We start from the raw sequence: 19,183 nt of genomic DNA, 5'->3' as shown, positions 1-19,183 counted from the left end.
TCACAGGATTTTCACAATTTCGCAGAATAAATGTGTGAACTCTTAAAATGCCTCTATTTTAAGATAAGATAAGATAAGATATTCCTTTATTGTCCCACATGGGGAAATTACATAGTAATACATGTACTTTTGGATTGTTTTTCTTATACAACTATGATCATAAAACTAATATTTCCCAAAACAAATACAATCTATTGCATTAAGATAAGATAAGATAAGATATTCCTTTATTGTCCACACATGGGGAAATTTCGGTGTTACAACGCAGTAGACAGATAACTTATAGGAAGTTTGAAAAAAAAACTCTTAAGTCTTAACAAAACTCCTCTCATATCTCAATTGGGAATGGAGGAAAAAACAAATACATAGAATAAAATGAAAAGATAACAAAAAATAAAATAATAATAAAATAAAGTAAAGTAAAAATAGCTAACTCGTTAATATTGATATATTGATTACAGTCTTTGCGTGTAACATAAAAATCAGTAAATAAATTACGCTCTAATACTGTATGTGTGCAATTTCCCACTTCCCCCACTTTTATTAAAAATTCAGCTTTATAAAGGTCAGTCTGTGTTCACAATCAGTCACATTGATCAGATTTCCTCCACCGTTTTGCCATCGCCTGTTCTCATTTCACCAGCGCAAATCATTTGATCGATACTTCTTTGTGACGTATCGTTGTTTACTTTTTCGCGTGTCCTCTTACCGGACGGTCAGGGCTCGCGCCGCCTTGGTGACTCCGTGGGACGGGGAGCCGGTGGGGTTTTTGGTCAGGTCCTCCACAGAGCGCTCGGCCGCTTTGGTCCGCTCTGACAAGCTGCCGCCATTTTCAACTGTGTCCACGTCAAAGCTGCAAGGTTTTAGATTTAGGTCAGTCCAAAATGTATCATACGTTCACTGTTTTATTATAGGTATACTGCAAACTAGATTATGTAGAAAACACAAAGACACAGAGACAGAAACAATAAAACAAGTGTACCGTATTTTCCGGACTATAAGTTGCACCTTTTTTCATAGTTTTGGCCGGGGTGCAACTTAGACTTTATAATTTATACTTATATACTTATACTCCGGAGCGATTTATATGTGATATTATTTGTTATTTTCACACTTGCAACCTTATTTCATACTCCAGTGCAACTTATATATGTTTTTTTCTTCTCTATTATGCATTTTTTGGCTGGTGCGACTTATACTCCGGTGCAACTTATAGTCCGGAAAATACGGTAAATCTCTAAATGATGCTTTATAGTTAAATAGCCTGTCGAAATGACTCTTATTCATTAAAATAGATTGGTAATTAGATGCTGCCAATCTTCTCTCACATCATTCAAATCAGCACCATTCGATTTACTGAATAATAGTGTTCTTTTTCTGTTGTTTTGACGAATAACTTTCCTGATGTGGTTCTCTCGATGCATCTGACGTGATCTACAACTATGTCATTTAAAACAAAGAAGACAAAACATGATACTTACGGAGCATCACTTTGAGCGTGGGACAGATATTCGACCAAAACATCCAGCCCTTTGTTCTGTTCGTTCAGAAACTCTTGAGCCCAGCTAAACGGAGATAAAAGAAAAGTTGAGTCACTATATTATTCAGTATTTATGAAACACACAAGCTAAAATGTCGCTCACCCGATGTGGTTTGTCCTTAGCGATATCTCAAGGTTCTTTAGGACTTGTGTGGCTTCTTGGATTCTTTTCTTGACCTAAAAAAACGATCAACACGAGTATTTAAATATTTAAATGTCGACAAAACAACATGGAGATTAGAGTTGAATAAATTGGGTTACACTGACCCTGCGCGGTACCCCTCCTTGGTCTTGGTATAAGCTCTTAATTTTGATTAAATACGTGGAAGGCGGGCTTTTGACCTGGAAACGTTCCTGTGGAGAAAGAGGTTGTAGTGCTTTAATTCAGAAGTATTCAGAGGACAGAATCAGGGGAACTGTGTTGTCACAACTTCTCACTCAGGTCTCAGTGAAATGTGCAAATAAATGATTAGATAATTAGTCTGACTGTAAGCTGGATACAATACAACGACAAGTTTGACCTTTAGAGACCGACAAAAAGAGAAACAACGGGAGAAAAGTATTGTATTGAGAAAGTACTGTCATTCTAAGGTGTTTTGTCACTTTTCTGGTAGATGTCTGTATCCATGGAGGTCTTATTACTTTGCTTGAAATGTTCCTTAGCATTAGACTTATATATCTCCAAACACATAACGCCACCAGACCAAGTTCCAAGTCAGATTAAAAACACCTGAAGTGGAATAAAGACAGATGGATAGAGAGATGGAGAGACGTCATACTTCTTCCAGAGAGCTACTTTTATAGAACAAAACTGGCACAGAGCTACTACTGTTCGCGAGAAATTGACTTGATACTACAGTGATGGTTAGATGAGGTACAGTTAAATGCCTGATAATTATCCCTTTATTAGTGTACAAAGTTATGCATCTAAAGTATACTTGTCCAATATTATAAAAGGCATGTGAAATCTGAATTACTCCGCGTGATTTAGAATTCCTAAATCATTTGGGGGGCTACTTGTAAGGGGCCGGAGAGCCGCAGGTTGGGTGTAGAGCATTACGGGCATTGCAATATAATCTCCATGGACACCTCCCACCAGAAAAGTTAAACTATTTTGACTCAACTTTTGGATTGTTTTTCTTATACAACTATGATCATAAAACTAATATTTCCCAAAACAAATACAATGTATTGCATTACTGGTATTGATATATTGATTACAGTCTTTGCGTGCAACATAATACTTTTTATTATTTATTTAAATCTGGCAAAACCAACTTTTCCCCCTCATAATCAGTATATTATGTTTCCACTCCAGAAAGTGTATTAAAGGCAGAACCCGACCTCTAAACTGTCCCATTCTAATTACATTCATTACATTTATTAATCTGTATGACTCTTTGGACACTGTTTGGGACGAGAGCTGAGGCTGTTTGGGGATATCACCCTGGTTCACTTTTGTGTCTGAAAAAGCTGTGCTAGTGGCCAAACAAATCGATACAAGTCAATACTATTGATGGGCCAAAGGATTTGTGAGAGCTCGTAATGAATTAGAAAGGTTTAAATAACTACTTCCTTATTTCACTGTTTGAAAATGAGGTTAGCCAGCTTCTTATGACATAAATGCTACTACTTTGACACAGCCTGACATGGTAATCCTGCTTTAGTGTTGCTAAAATGACAAAACGGTTCAACTCTTTATTGAAAAAGAGTAATAATTAAGATTAATTATCCTACAGTGGTGAAACATATATGGACGTGAGGTTAAGATGAAGCAGCTTGAGTCGAATAGCTCGCCATGCTGCAGACGTAAGCCCAATTCCACTAAAATAAACGTCAGCTAAGGTTGCTTGTTTTGCTGTTATTATTATTTTAGACGTCGCGCAGCTCTGTTTCTATGCCGACGCCTCTATTTGTTACCCCGAGAAACCACACAGCTTCACCACAAACACATTCTGGTCTCTATGCACCGAGCATCACCCCGGCAAGTTACAGACGGCGAGGTTTCAGATGACACAATTATATTCAGTCGCCTCGTGTTGAGCTCAGATGGCGGCAAACAAAAGCCTTGTATAGGAGCCTAAAATTAAAGATGCACTATGTAACTTCCTGCTGGAGGGTACGTCACCTGCTTCGCCTGGAACGTTTAACAGAGTGACTTTTAACTGATCAATCTAGCATTACTACTTTTTTATTTATTTATGTCCATGGTTTTTAATTTATGTTTTATTTATTGATGTTTATGTTTTTTATGTTTTTTTATTTATGTTTCTTAACCGTGAGCAGGGTCGTCTCTCCACAGATCTGACCTGTAACTTTCCCCTAACGTCTTGTTTCGAGGTGGCAAACCCTGCTCCAGAAATGTTACAAATTCCTCCTTTAATTGAGTGTCTCGCAGACACTATATGTTCTTGTATAATTGAGTAACGCTTCAACCGATTTCAACAAGTTATACCTCATTACGATCGCTTTCACAGTAGTACGTGTGCTACTACTTTTGACATTTGAACAACTTTTTGTACTTTTTGCAGAATTTTCAAAAGTATTAGTGCTTTTTCCCCAGTTGTTGTTGTTGTTGTTGTTGTTTTATGGCGGTTGGCATCCAATTGTTGTTGTTGTTGTTGTTGTTTTATGGCGGTTGGCATCCGAGTGTTGCATTACCGCCAGACTTTATTCCTTAGACGTTTCGTAGTCCTCAGACTCTGTCGTAGTTGTTGTTGTTGTTGTTTTATGGCGGTTGGCATCCAAGTGTTGCATTACCGCCAGACTTTATTCCTCAGACTTTGTTGTTGTTGTTGTTGTTGTTGTTGTTGTTGTTGTTGTTTTATGGCGGTTGGCATCCAAGTGTTGCATTACCGCCAGACTTTATTGTTGTTGTTGTTGTTGTTGTTGTTTTATGGCGGTTGGCATCCAAGTGTTGCATTACCGCCAGACTTTATTCCTCAGACTTTGTCGTAGTCCTCAGACTCTGTCGTAGTCCGTAAAAGTACTCCTTCCATTGCTTTGGTGTTACAAAGCCCATGAGGTCATGATATGTCTTTGTGACTAGAATAGTTGTTGTTGTTTCAGACAACAACCGGCTTTATTCCAGGGAGACTCTTCTTCATCTTCCTCTCCTTCTTTGACGTTCGGTGCTTCCACCGTACAGCTTTATTCTTTAGGCTTCATTCTACAGGCTTTAATATTTCCACCGATGTCGCTGCTTGGTAGCCGTGCGTCTACGAGACTGGACGAGGACAGGAGACCACCCCCACCCCCATCTCGTCACTCTGATCACTCTGACTCCCCAAAAGCAGACCCCCATCACTCCGACTCCCATTTAGCGCCTTTAGCCTGTTTTCTATATCTGCCCAATCAAGCTCCTTTGTTCCAAGGAATCTCCCTGCAGCTTTAGCAATGATCCTGATCCTTTCAGTTCTGCTTTGAGTCTGAGCAGCACAGTTTACAACATCCACCATAAAGAGTACAAAATCCTCTCTATCCACAACCAGGGTATTCTCATTAATTCTGGAACCTGCACACTTGGGACCTCCACTCTTGAAACCTTCACACTTCTTGGGAGCCACGCTGGCCTTTCTCATTTCGCCCTGGCTGGGAGCAGCGCTGGCTCCTCTCTCTGTATTTACTCTAAACTCGTTACTTGAAACTTTCTTGACTGCATCTGCATAGGATATATCTTGAGAGACCTTTATTTTCTGCACCTCAGCAGCTCTTTTGCTAAACCTGCATCCCCCGTAGGCAGAGCTATGTTCTTCCCCACAGTTACAGCACTTCAGTTTTGCACCCACGTCACACTTCCCATACTCATGATCTCCTGCACATTTACCACATCTTTGCTTCCCTCTACAGACCGCTGCAATATGCCCAAAGCGCTGGCACTTAAAGCAACGCAGGGGCGGCGGAACATATGGCCTGACGCTATAGCACATGAACCCAATGAACACCTTACTAGGCAGGCACCTCCCTTCAAGTGTTACCATTACCGACAAGCTGTCACATCTTACCCCAAACCGGGTCACCTTCAAACGCCTAGCGTCCACCACCGTAACTCCAGTCAAATTCTCCTTAACTTCATCCACAGACGTCGCCGTAGGGACACCTACGATAACTCCTCTGACCGTGTTTCTTTCAGCATCAGACACAAGAATGTCCTTTCCACCCAGACGTTTAGTTCCAATCGCCTTCCGTTGCTGAGCCGCGTCCTTGCACACGACCAGCAGCGAGCCATCTCTAAGGACACTCGCACTCTTGATCACTCCCACAGCTACAGTTAGGCTCTTTGACAGTAGTCCGTAAAAGTACTCCTTATATTGCATTACCGCCAGACTTTATTACTCAGACTTTTCGTAGTCCTCAGACTGTCGTAGTCCGTAAAAGAACTCCTTCCATTGCTTTGGTGTTACAAAGCCCATGAGGTCATGATATGTCTTTGTGACTAGAATAGTTGTTGTTGTTTCAGAGACCGACCGGCTTCATTCCAGGGAGACTCTTCTTCATCTTCCTCTCCTTCTTTGACGTTCGGTGCTTCCACCGTACAGCTTTATTCTTTAGGCTTCATTCTATAGGCTTTAATATTTCCACTGATGTCCCTGCTTGGTAGCCGTGCGTCTACGAGACTGGGCGAGGACAGGAGACCACCCCCACCCCCATCTCATCACTCTGATCACTCTGACTCCCCACAAGCAGACCCCCATCACTCCGACTCCCATTTAGCGCCTTTAGCCTGTTTTCTATATCTGCCCAATCAAGCTCCTTTGTTCCAAGGAATCTCCCTGCAGCTTTAGCAATGATCCTGATCCTTTCAGTTCTGCTTTGAGTCTGAGCAGCACAGTTTACAACATCCACCATAAAGAGTACAAAATCCTCTCTATCCACAACCAGGGTATTCTCATTAATTCTGGAACCTGCACACTTGGGACCTCCACTCTTGAAACCTTCACACTTCTTGGGAGCCACGCTGGCCTTTCTCATTTCGCCCTGGCTGGGAGCAGCGCTGGCTCCTCTCTCTGTAGTTACTCTAAACTCGTTACTTGAAACTTTCTTGACTGCATCTGCATAGGATATACCTTGAGAGACCTCCCCAGTGAAATAAATGGGGCATTATGAGTGTCTGCGTAATTCTTTAGGCTTTATTCTTTAGGCTTTATTCTTTAGACTTTATTCTTTAGACTTTATTCTTTAGACTTTTGTGATGGAGCCAGTTGAGAGAGAGAGAGAGAGAGAGAGAGAGAGAGGGGGGGAGAGGGGGAGAGGTAGACTTTATTCCTTAGGCTTTATTCTTTAGTAGTTTGGAATCTCTGTCAACAACAGGTAAGATTATCTTGTGTTTTATATACATCGATGCAATATATATACTCTAATTATATAATTGTATACTGAACGTGATTATGTAAAATAATCACGTTTATTCGTGATTATAAATAAAGAGACTTTATTCTTCGCCTGTCCAGAGGCAGGAAAATAAAGAGGAGGAACTACAAAAATGGAGTGAGACTACAAGAATAAAGTCTAAAGAATAAAGCCTAAAGAATATCAATATCGGCGTTAAATATTGTAAATTATCAAAGTGAACCATTTACAATATAATAAATAACATTAGTAAAATAGCTCATCAAGTTCAGTCATGTACTTAAACAGTGTATTGAATAAATATCAATCAAAAGTAAAGTGCATAAGGTGCTTCAAATGGAACAACAATCATTAAGTTGGACCTTAAAGTGCTTCCAGATACATTTACAAATAATCAATAAATTATCAATAAATAGTGTTCATATTTAAGTAACAATGAGAGTAATTTCACTTTGTTTGACAATATAATATTTGAGGAAATGGGCAATAAAGATGATGCTAACTAGCCCATTCAAACCAATGGGCGCGGCTAAGCACCACACTCACCAGTTACGACATTAATATATGATCTAAATAAGGGTATCTGGCCGAGCGAGAGAGAGAGAGAGAGAGAGAGAGAGAGAGAGAGAGGGGGGGAGAGGGAGAGAGGGAGAGAGGGGGAGAGGGAGGGAGGGAGGGAGAGGGTGATGGGGGGAGAGGGAGAGACGCAGACACTCCAGCAATGGCTTCAGCCATTGCAGATTTTCTAGTTTGGAAATGTTCTGATTTTGCGTTATAAACAGAGGGGTTATTGAAACAGACTGTTATTATTATTACGATTATAAGAGTTTTTTCTAAGTTATCTGTGCCTAATCTGTGTTGTATCACTGGAATCTCCCCATAGCGGGACAAATAAAGGTTCTCTTATCTTATCTTATCTCATAAACTAATACACTAATGCATTTTGGGATTTCACCTCTGGACATGTGCAGTAAACTACTCATGGTTTTGTAAGAGTTTAGTCAAAATTTAGATGTGGTAACTTTGCAAGTGTGAACGCACCCTACGACTGCCATCGACCGAATACCAGTAATTGTACTAAAACTAAAGGACCACAGCGCTAACTATTACTCTTTACTATTACTCAGTGTATATATATATATTTTTAAAACATTACATAAACTAAAATATGTACCGGTGTATATATATTTAAATGAATGACCATAACAGTAATAAATGCAAGCAATAAAATGTAAGTGTTGCCAGAATATTCAAGTCAAATATAAGCAATAAGAGCATTAAAGTTGTCAGTTACCTGGTCACAGACGAGCTCCCACTTCTTGTCGTTGTCGTACTCACTCAGGAGCTGCAGTTTGTCTGGAGGCAGGTTCATGTAGCCCTGGATACAGAAGATCCACACATTCAAGTCTGTTTTTCCCTTTCCGTACGGACCAACCACAAGAAGCCAGTGCAATAATGGAGAGGGTTACATCAGGAGGGCATCAGATTATGTCAAAATGTTTCAAAAATGTGTCAATGAGTACTGTCAATTCAAACCCCAGCACAGTACCACAGTACCACAGTACCAGAGGAAGTGTGATCCGGGTGGAAACATTGTTCATAAAAGTGGTGTATTAATACAAATTGTAGTAGATCATTATTCATTATTACTATGTAGTATCAGTGGTGGAAGAAGTACAGATACAGGGCAAAAAAACGAAATGTAAAATGTTACTTTTAGAGCAAAAAGTTAAGGCTTTTGCTCAGATTTTTGATAAATATTACAGAGAGAAATGTGGTGATCTTGACAAAAATTTGGCTTCATTTTTAGTCAATCGATTTCTCAATGTTTCCAGACTATTTATGTGTATATTTTTGTTTGCTCAAAGCCAGGTGTTAAGTCAAAGCCTGTAGTCAGGATGTCACCATAAACATGCTAATTACCCATCAAACTACACAGAATGTACTTTTTACTTTCCAGGCCTTTTAAAAGATGTAGTGGACTGGAAAGTACAATGTCTTGGTATCAGATGTAGTGAAGTAAAATCATTTTTATTTAGGTTTCAGTAGGAACAAACCACAGGCTTTTTAAATGCCATTTTAGTCAAACCACAAGTTCACTTTTACTGTCATGCAGAAGGGTATCATCTGCAGGAAGCAAAAATCACTCATGTTTATTTGTTTTTTTAAGTCCTCGTTGCCAGGTAGCGTACCAGTTATATCAGAGGTAGAGCTTCAAAATCCCAACAAAGTAGCTTCAGATAGATTATATGCATTAATTTAGATATTGCTATTAAAATTAATGGGAATAATAATTGTTTTTTTTAGTTGTTTTTCATTTATAGGTGTGACGTTTTAGTATAACAAGAGGAGCGGAAATGGCTCGTTAGTATTCAGGGTGGGTCGAGGGAGGGGTCCCACTGTGGTGCAACATTCGGTTTCAGAAAGGAATAAGCACGTGTCCGCACGCTGGCACTGACAGACACGTAATGGCCCCCAGTTTAGAAATACTCGAAATGAAGAAGGAAGTCAACTTCTCAATTCTTTCAACACAAAGAGCAGAAAACCACATTTTAGAGAAAACATTACATGAGGTTAAAGTTATAGATCTATTTTATTGTACAAGGAAGTGAGGTCATGTTTGTATGTAATGCATCTACATTGTAGGAATCTTTAAATCGTACATTATTGGTGTTTTTGTGGCCAAAAAAAGATATCCACGCTGTGCATTCATCTTCAGGCATAGGCAGGAGTATTTTGCCACCCAAAGATACTTTAGCTTTGAGTTAGCTTTTAGTGTTCCCCTGCATTACTCTGTACATTTTAAGTAGATTCTTGCTGAGCCCAGGTTTAAGCCTAAGGTTTGCTCTGGATGTGTCTTACATCTGATAAAGTCATGGCTTCTGTTTTAAGATAAGTTTAGCTCTATTTTAGGCACATGAGAGAAAACTAAATAAAAATAATTTAAACAGAAGAGGCCATTTTTTAAACTATACAATTACATAGTGTGTGCTTATACATGGTGTATATCTTTATAAATGATCTGTATATTATCTATTTGATGATTAAAAAAAAAAAGAACAGATCCTGTACTCTTCACTTAAACTTGAAGTATTGCATGTTTACAGTTCCTTCGTGCTTCGCTTCACATTGTCTCAATTCCCCATCCATTTTCTACCGCGTGGTCCCTTTCGGGGTCACGGGTGACTGGAAACTATCCCAGTGAGAACATGCAGACTCCACCCAGAGAGATCATGTGATGTTGGTCTGGTCCGGGAATCGAACCCATGATCTCCTTCTTGGGAGGCAAGAGCGGTATCCGCCTTTGCCACTGTGCACCCCTGTCTCAAAACTCTTTAAGACCAATTTATTTCCTAGTGTCTCAGTGATGAAAATATGGTGAAATGTTTTCTTTCCGGTCTCATGGTGTGACATAGAAACACGTTGCTCAACTTCCCCTCGGAGCCAGCTGCACTAATCACGAAGCATGAAATAAAATTTAAAAAGCTTGTAAAATATAATAATATAAATAGGTTGTAATAGCTGTAATAGATGTGTTGTCAAATTCCTCTGACTTTAAAAATATTTCACTAAATTACACGTCACACATCCTGGATGACTGAGGAAACACAGGCCTGTCTGATCTGAACTTTATTACACATTTTGGCCAGTGCATGTTTATTTATATATTTACCTACAACAGCAAAACTTCTCAAGTTTAATATTTCTTTGGCCAATCAATAAAGTTATAGGATTAGAATTTGATCATTTTAGAGGTACACTTTTATGGAATTCATGGAGGTGTTATTGCTCTGCCTGGAATGTTCCACAGTTTGGCAATAAACACATCCATCTCCAGTGTTGTGCCTGTTCATAATTTTGGTGAACGTGAACGACGAACGATACTGTGAACGGCAAGTTCATTCTTTTTAATTTTGTTCAATAAGGTGTCAGATTTCTAGAGACTTCCAGACGAAACAAGGAATCGCCCTACGACCAGTTATGTGAGTTCTATGATAAGGTCGGTGAGACTGGGAACAATCTGCATCTCTGTGCAAACTTTGCCTCTGGGGAAGTCTGTCCCTTCAATGTGAATGTAAATCCTGGGTAAGGATTCTAAATTGGATAGTTTCAGCATTAAACTAATCAAATAATTGCTGGCTGTGGTTGTATTTGAGCTGTGGAAATAATTTAGAAACATTATAGCATAATGTTGAAAAAAAGAACTGAACTAGTTAATTTTAAAAATGTGTGAACTATGAACTGAACTAGTTCATGTAGAAAGTGAACTTTCCCAACACTGTCCATCTCCATGGAGACAAGTAGGTGATGTCCCCTGAAAGGAGGTGACCCGCTCAAAGTAAGAATGCATGTTGTTCAAGATGTTTATCTTTGAATTATTTTCATCAAAGTGAATAACTTATGAATAAAGTGAATGTCTTTTGTTTGCCCAATATTTTATGATTCTTTTGTCACGTGTCTTTGACCACGATACAAACAAAACGTATTATTATTTTGTTATAACCAGAAAAGACACCCATAATGAAACACATGTTCGATGCAATATACGTGTAAGCCAAAGTAATATCATTCAAACTACTATTGTCAATTAGAAAATATTTGCTAAGTTACTCCTGTATATAAAGTCATCAGAGTTCACAATGTTCTGACTTTTGTAGCTGCAGCCGTGTGTCACTCACCAGGACCATGTTGAACCGCTCCTGCAGCTCCTCCTCGGGGGGCATGGGCAGTTTGGGCGGAGGCGGCTGCTTCTTCAGGGACAGTGTGGAGTCTCCCATCCCGACGCAGGACGTCCCGACTGAGCTCCGGGCCTCTCGCCTCTCCGATGGGTCCTGCTCCACGCTCCCCACCGGCGCATTTCCCATCACTAATCTCCACAAGTAATCCAGGGGGAAAGCTTTAAATTTACACCTTCACAGAGAACCCGCTCGATTCTAGTATTTGTCACTCCAAGAATATCAAACGAGTTGTCCGACCTTCAGTGAGAGCAACTTTCAGTTACATTTTAGTCCTGACACTGATCTTACAAATACAAAGCTAAGTTCTGTTTCATGTTTGCAGTCCACCGTCCAAAATGTCCTCGATAAAAGCTTGATACTGCTGCCTCTCTGACCAAGAACTCATCTAGTGACTTTCAGAGCAAAGTGAGAGGAAGGCGAGGTGAGTGTGTGTCACTGCAACAGAGTCAGAAACCACAGACGTTCAAAAGCAGAAGAGCAACTTCCTGTCACAAAACAGCAGCAGCAGCAGCAAACTGCAGGAGGACTTATGCTGATGGGGACTTCTGTGTCCTATATGGTTGTTGTTGTTGTTGTTGTTGTATGGGAGCTAATATTGCATAAAGTTGATTGAAATAATGCAGCAAATGAACTATTCATTTGTTATTGATTCTAAATAATCTTGAAAAAAAAGATAATCTAATTCAGTGTTGTTCTACTTTTTTTATTTGAGTCACATTATTTATTCAACACTTCAAAATAAGATATTACCAAATCACACCCTAAAGAAAGAAAGGCATAAGGTATATGGTAACAAATATCGCCCAGACCATTATGAGGATTACTTTTGGTAATGGTGGTTTTTGTAAATGTCTTTTTTTGGATCAGAAATTTGTTCTGGAAAATCGAAAATGATAAATAATATTATTAAATCCATGTTTTAATAAAAAAAAAAAATAATTACCAAGGCACACCAGAGAATCCCCGAAGGGACACTCATGTCTCCAGGCACAATGTTTTCAAATCAAGGCCCTGATTTACAGTAACAATACCTCTAGTTGTAGAAAAAGGGGGACAAATTGTTGAATATAAAGATTGAGAATATAAACTGAAAATGAAAACTACAAAAACATCATAGGATTTTCAGTTTTTATCAATCATAAAACATATAGAGAGAGCAATGTGAGTGCCAACATATTACAACCCCAAAAGTCTGCACACTCAAAAAGTATTGATTTCTTTGCAAGAAAAAAACGTTGCATGTTTTGACATTTTCTCTAAATACGTGGGCTGAGGGACAATGAAAAGGAATGGTGGTCACCATAGTTACACATAAGTTGTATTTTTATAATTCTGTCTTATCTGTTTTATTTGGCCATTCGTTTTTATGTCCATTCCTGCCTTTTCTGCTTCGTCCTGAACAGTCAACAGCCAAACACTGCACTACAGCACCTCCTTGTGGCTCATACGTGTCACTACAGACATGTACAACTGTGCTGCCTTCACGTGCTGTCGATGAAACAACAGCTCACGACACATCCCGTTATAAACTATTGTCTTCGTGTCCTTATTTGATTACAGACGTTCTCTACTCGCGTAATACATCCTCCTTTCTGTTGTGGTCAATATAAAACCATTATTCACCGATTCTCCCACCCACGCGACCGATTAATTGGCAACAGCCCTAGTTTATACAACAGCATATACATTTCAAAAAAGTTTATGATTCCTGATGATATACCTAACTCTTGCAGATACGAAGATACAGTATATGTTTATAAATGAACAACAATTATAAGTGAGGTTAGAAAGTCAGTTGCAGCTTTTCCGATGTGTCCGTGAAGGCGGCAGAGTGTTATTTTGCTCAAAGATGACGGACCCAACAGCGTCGCCAGAAGATCACTGGAAAGTAAGAAAGTGAAGTTAATGCGAAATAACACTGGCATTTTAGAGAAATTAAGTCATCCGGAAAACGCGGGGATTAATGTCAGCGCTGTTTTTTCCACGAGTATGAAAATTAGGCTAACACAAAGCAGCTTTAGCTTGGTTAGCCCCAAAGCTAACCAAAAGAAAGGGGCTAAGATGGGAAATGAGCTTTGTGTGTTTTGTGTGATCAACAACTCTGTGCATGAAAGAGCTTTGCAAAAGGCTTGAGTGCGTTGCATGATGTTGTTTTTTTATGTATTTGTGCATCAGCTGTGCAACAATACAACATAGTCACATGTTTAGATGAAATAAGGAAGTGTTTGTCATGTGTGGGCTGTTACCTGTGGTTTATTAAAGAGAGGAAAGTTCATTGTCAGTCTCATAGGTTTTTATAAATGAGACATTGTTTTGATGGTTAAACGGAAGTCTGGGTTTATAAGCTGCTTCTTTGAGGTAAATATGTATGTATGTTGTAATTATGGAGAGGGTTTTTACACTTGCTATGATGGACTAAGCTAAGCACAGGTCTCTTATTGTTTTGCCTGGGGAAACATGTTTTTTGGTTTCAGAATGATACAAATTAGACCCATCGCTATAGCTATTAACAATGAATAATTAAAAAGTATTTTGTCTTTTGAATAGTAGAGAGTTATTAGTTATTTGAATATTGTATAAATAGAAAAAAAATATTTAAAAGTTAATGAACAATAAACTCTTGCAGTGTAATCTTTTTTTTTTTAAATCATTAGTTTTATTGTGCAGTTGCAAAGAGTATTCATAAGGAAACTAGACATAATTTTGATACAATACACTTACATTCATAAACCTTCATCAATTCTAAATTTACGAATATGGTAAAACAAAAACTTAAAGAAAAAAAATAAAAACATACTCTCAAATAGCGTTTTTTATTAGATTTTTTACTTCGTTTTGGCAAAATGTAGTGTCTTTCAATCTTTAAATCAGGGGTATAATGTGGTATTTATTTGGACTGTTGTGGTTCATTTGATTATTATCAACCAATAAAGGCTATTGTAATTAAAAATATATATAAAGAGAGATATTCAGTTTGGTCAATATCACCCAGTGAATATTGAATTAAACAATGAAACTTAAAGTGTAATAACACGATTCCTGAATTTTCACTAATCCCTGTTATCCGTTCCAAGCTACACTGTATATTTCCCTGGATAAAGAGGCACATCTGTGGTCAGGGCTCATTTCCAGGTGCTCTGCTCAGATTGAGTGGATTGAGGGCAGTGCTCAGCGGGTGTCGGCTCTGTCAGGCGCCAGGTTATTGCTCCTTTGTCACTGAATTCAGGGCAGCACGTTCCTCTCGTTATTGCACCTCTCAGCCTTTATTCTGCTCCTTTTCTCTCCTCTGGCTCTGGCGATGGATCAGCAGACTGACGGTGCCTTCAGTGACGGAGGGTTTGACCACAGTAAGTTTACAACAAATTTTATTACTCAATATTATATTTCAACTCGATTTAACTTGGGTTCTTGTGTTTTTTCTTGCAGGTTTCTTTGTTGAAACGGTCAGAAAGGAGCCGGTTGTTTCCAGAGCCAACAGCATCGGCTCCACAAGTGCCTCCTCAGTACCAAATACAGGTCAATCTTTCACTTCCTGTTTCAGTAGCTGTGTTGACATAATGTTATTTATAATTTATACCATATTAATACTGTTTACTTAATATTAGTGGTTTAAATAATTGCACTGAAGCTAATTTTCTCTGCAATAGGGTTAAGTTGTGATAAAGCAAATTTGACTTTAAGCAAAAAAATGTATTAAATATAAACCTGAAGCTAGAGTAAACGGGAAAATGTCTGTAGTTTATTGTGAGCTTTTTCTGCATTTGTTTCACTTGTCTGCACCTTTTATACTGCATTTAATATTTATTCTTAAAATGCAGTGAGTTTAGCCGGTGTTAGATGCTTCATGTGTTGGAAATATAATATTTCCAATCTTGGCACGAGTGCTGTGTGTTGATAAAATGGAAACGGCTGTTGCTAATGTGCATTAGCTTTCTTTTGCAAAGTCTGTTGGTTCAACAAATTAAGTTATCCTCACTGGAAATACAGAGGTTTATCACAAGATCAAGTCAACATTTGGGTAGGATCTGAATCTGAATTACCAGTATTTTCAGTCACCCCTAAGGATTATTAAATTATTATATCTACTTTTTGCCGTCTTGTTTTTTCCCCAGTCAGTATTCACGCTCATCTCGCTGCAGTAATACCTCACCCTAACCCTCGGAACAGTTTTCCTTTCAGACTGTACTAATCTGCTCCATACAGAAACTCATGGAAACGAGGCTTAAGAGAATATAAGTCATTTTAGTAAACATCATTTGTAATATGCCCTTTTGTATGTCTTGTAGATGATGAAGACAGCGACTACAGACATGAGACTTCTTATAAGGATTCATACAAAGATCGGCGAAGACAGGCGCACACACAGGCTGAACAGAAAAGAAGAGACGCTATAAAGGCTAGTCTGTTTTTTACTGTACAGATATTTGTTACTAAGGCCAATTCATACTTCATAAGAAGCAAGACGTTTGTTGGTGCACCTCGGGCTGTGCCTTTGTTGGGGCAGTTCTCATCTTGTTCTTGACACACCGGCTGAGCAGAAGTTTGGCTGGGCTGTCCCTGACCCAACTAGGCTCTGATTGGCTTGACAATATCAACTGAGCTGTCTGTGATAACTTGACCAACTTTGTTCTTGTTCTTTGGAAAACAAACAAACAAACAAACGTCTTGCTTCTTAGGAAGTATGACTTGGCCTTAACACGTTTATACTGTACATAACTAATACTGTATTTATTACAATAGAAAGGTTATGATGACCTGCAAACCATAGTGCCCACTTGTCAGCCACAGTCTGAATTTGCAGTGGGAGCACAGAAAATCAGCAAAGCCACCATTCTACAGAAAAGTAAGACATTTAGTTTATTTATAGCGTTGACCTTTTGTGTTTAAAGAAGGTGTGATTATGTGTGGGCACACGGCTGACTCATTTGTTTATGTCTGGTCCTTCACAGCGATTGACTACATCCATTTTCTTCACAAAGAAAAGAAGAAGCAAGAGGAGGAAGTGTCATTGCTTAGGAAAGAAGTCATGGCACTAAAGATAATGAAAACGTAAAAGAGAAAGCGTGAAATACTAATTTGCAAACCCATTACTTTTACCTGCTATGATGAGGCATCTGTTAGTGAGGTATTGTATGTTAAAAGTGGGAAACCTGTGGGTGTAGGGATTTGAACACATTTGGCAAGACCCAAATTGTAAAGGCTTTACAAATGGGTCAGAGCATTTACAAAACGGCTACAGGTCATTTCTAGTTTTGTAGGGTCATTTTGCAAAATACTCTGTCAATATCTTGAAGATCCACGTGTCAGTCTGTGAAACGTCTGTATGATCAATTCTAAACATGCAATCAATTATTATTATTATTACAACAAGTTGAGTTGACTATATGAGCAAACATCTGCCAAAAACATAATAAATTACATGTTACAATTCAGCTGTAGGAAGAAAATGCCAGGCCCCACTCACCAATTCCAAACCAAATAATGACTATATTTTGTCTCATTTATGTAGCGACGTGTTTTGTGTTGGCATTTTAACCTTCCGTGATCTTCGTTTGACAGGAATTACGAGCACATAGTGAAGGCCCACCAGAACAACCCTCAGCAGGGGCAGGATCAAGTGTCGGACCAAGTGAAGTTTAACATCTTTCAGAACATCATGGACTGTCTGTTCCAGTCGTTCAGCAACTCGGTGTCTGTGAGCAGCTTCCAGGAGCTGTCTGCCTGTGTGTTCAGCTGGATCGAGGAGCACTGCAAGCCTCAGGTGAGCACAGGCCGCAAATCCAACTCGGACTGAGCCAACTAATTGGATTAATTGCAGCCAATCAATTACAGCAATAATCGTTAACTAATTAAGCGATTGAATGGGCATTATTTGGACTGCAATATTTATTCTAGCAGTGTAATTTTAGCTTTATAACCAATGAGCAAATGTATTATTAGTTGCAGCTCTAGTTGGAACACACTAAGCTTTTTGTGAAACTACAATGTGTTTGTTTTGTTTTAGACCCTGAGGGAGTTTGTGGTCGGGGTCCTTCGGCAGCTCAACGGACAGGTTTATTGATCCAGTGCACTGTGAACTGTTCCATACGGACTTTGTTCCTCCTCTGGCCTTCTGAGGCAGGATGAAAACCTTTATCAACCTTGGGTTACACTTTGAGTATTATTCACATATACTGCATCTTATCAGTGACCCAGGCTGCAATACCTCAACCCATCACAAGGGCATATCCTCATGTTGCTTTTTATTGTCTGTATTCTACAGTATTTTAATCTGCAGATCCATGTACAAAGAACGTCATTGCTGGACGTTCTCAGTTGTGCCATTGTTTTTAAGTGTGACATCATCACAGCTGATTTGGGCCCAAAGAAATGGGGACTTTAAAAGTTAAGTAAACTAACCTTTGTGTTAAAGAAACTGTCAATGACTAACTTTAGTCACAATTATTTTAATTTTATTTAAGCTATTATGCTATTGATTGAAGAATTTCATAAAGTACATACAGTATATTGTTGTCCAATTATAGGCTGGATTATTTTGGACCAGAAGCTGAAGACTGATGATGTCGCTTGACAATCTTTGTTATATTTTAATTTGTTGTTCAGAGTAATGGTACTGGTACTACTCACTACTTTTACTTATTTTACAGTGCAATTACTACTTTGTCAAAACAAGAGTATTCACGTGCAATCTCGACAAGCATTAGTCTTTTCACCATTGTTCAGCTGAAAGTGGGTGAAAGACACTGTGGGGTTTATCCAAAGTTTTACTTTATAAGCTACTTGTGGCCTTGATCACTGGAACTGCCCTAATTATTCAAATAAATGTTTTGTACGAACCAAAAACGAGCTTCTCTTTATTGCCCCAGTTAAGGTTTCATTCATCTCTTTTAAACGCTGGTGTAAAATTAAAATATATTCCATATACTTTATCAAATAAGAGCTAGTAGAAAAAGCTTCAGTTGTTGTCATCTGGACTCAGTTTGAAAAAATAGACGTTTCGACTCTCATCCAAGAGTCATTGTCAATAAAAGAATTTAGATCGAGAACTCCGATATTAATACTGTTCTGTGGTAAGACCCGCCCATTGGGAGGAGCCTTCCTGAAGTAGAAAGAGTTGTTTGTTTCAACAGAAACTCCCCCCTTGTATCTACCGAGCTAGCCTATTCAGAATCTTAATGGCCTATTAGAATCCTCTTTGTCTTTGTGAGACCCTGGCTCAACCACCCTGAGTACCTGATTAGCATCTAAATGTCCTGGTCCTGGTCCTCTACCTTTCCAGGGGTTCAGTATTCCATTATAGATACCAGGAAGATTGAATCTTAGCCCTCCATTTCTGTTTAAAGAAGGTCTTTCTTTTTTAACAAAAATAGCTTCCTTGACTCCTCTTTCAAACCATCTTTTCTCCCTGCTTAAAACCTTCACCTCACCGTCTTCAAACGAGTGATTAGAGGCTTCAAGATGGAGATGCACGGCACTCTGAGGTCCTGAACTAGTATTTCTTCTGTGCTGATAAAGCCTCTTGTGTAGAGGCTGTTTCGTCTCACCTATGTAACGT

General features: G+C 38.8%; 2 protein-coding genes across 6 annotated transcripts in view; one reads left to right on the top strand and one right to left on the bottom strand.

Annotated features, from left to right (window-relative positions):
- Window positions 1–11,967, bottom strand: part of fmnl1a (formin-like 1a) — a 25,356-nt gene extending 13,389 nt beyond the window's left edge. For both annotated transcript variants that reach the window (XM_072442990.1, XM_072442991.1), the window contains exons 1-6: window positions 11,569–11,967; window positions 8,184–8,267; window positions 1,808–1,894; window positions 1,644–1,717; window positions 1,482–1,565; window positions 710–853 (exon numbers count right to left, since the gene is read on the bottom strand). In XM_072442990.1, coding sequence (XP_072299091.1) covers window positions 710–853; window positions 1,482–1,565; window positions 1,644–1,717; window positions 1,808–1,894; window positions 8,184–8,267; window positions 11,569–11,754 — 659 coding nt within the window. In that variant the 5' untranslated portion in view covers window positions 11,755–11,967. The remainder of the gene's footprint in view (window positions 1–709; window positions 854–1,481; window positions 1,566–1,643; window positions 1,718–1,807; window positions 1,895–8,183; window positions 8,268–11,568) is intronic.
- Window positions 11,968–13,431: 1,464 nt separating this feature from the next.
- Window positions 13,432–18,471, top strand: mlx (MAX dimerization protein MLX). 4 transcript variants are annotated; one of them, XM_072442987.1, is made up of 8 exons: window positions 13,432–13,516; window positions 14,939–14,975; window positions 15,055–15,144; window positions 15,915–16,024; window positions 16,369–16,471; window positions 16,578–16,677; window positions 17,188–17,389; window positions 17,633–18,471. In XM_072442987.1, exons 1-8 carry the CDS (start codon window positions 13,478–13,480, stop codon window positions 17,687–17,689), a joined length of 738 nt encoding a protein of 245 aa, XP_072299088.1. In that variant the 5' UTR covers window positions 13,432–13,477; the 3' UTR covers window positions 17,690–18,471. The 4 variants fall into 4 exon arrangements, with proteins under 4 accessions (XP_072299088.1, XP_072299087.1, XP_072299085.1 ...); XM_072442986.1 differs by having other exon boundaries at window positions 15,915–16,028; window positions 16,373–16,471; XM_072442984.1 differs by having other exon boundaries at window positions 14,936–14,975.
- Window positions 18,472–19,183: the final 712 nt, after the last annotated feature.

This window comes from Eucyclogobius newberryi, unplaced genomic scaffold (assembly GCF_026437365.1).
Source record: "Eucyclogobius newberryi isolate DKJ021-1_F unplaced genomic scaffold, fEucNew1.0.hap1 SCAF_13, whole genome shotgun sequence".
Classification (NCBI taxonomy): domain Eukaryota; kingdom Metazoa; phylum Chordata; class Actinopteri; order Gobiiformes; family Gobiidae; genus Eucyclogobius; species Eucyclogobius newberryi.
Note: the sequence above shows the minus strand (reverse complement) of the source record. Positions and strands in the feature narration are given on the sequence as shown.

Excerpts from the sequence above, each read along its gene's own strand:
- mlx (XM_072442984.1), top strand. The coding sequence starts at position 13,478 with ATGACGGACCCAACAGCGTCGCCAGAAGATCACTGGAAA. Across the intron at positions 16,025-16,368 it reads AAAGAAGAGACGCTATAAAG|AAAGGTTATGATGACCTGCA; the intron begins GCTAGTCTGTTT and ends TTATTACAATAG. Across the intron at positions 16,678-17,187 it reads GCACTAAAGATAATGAAAAC|GAATTACGAGCACATAGTGA; the intron begins GTAAAAGAGAAA and ends TTCGTTTGACAG.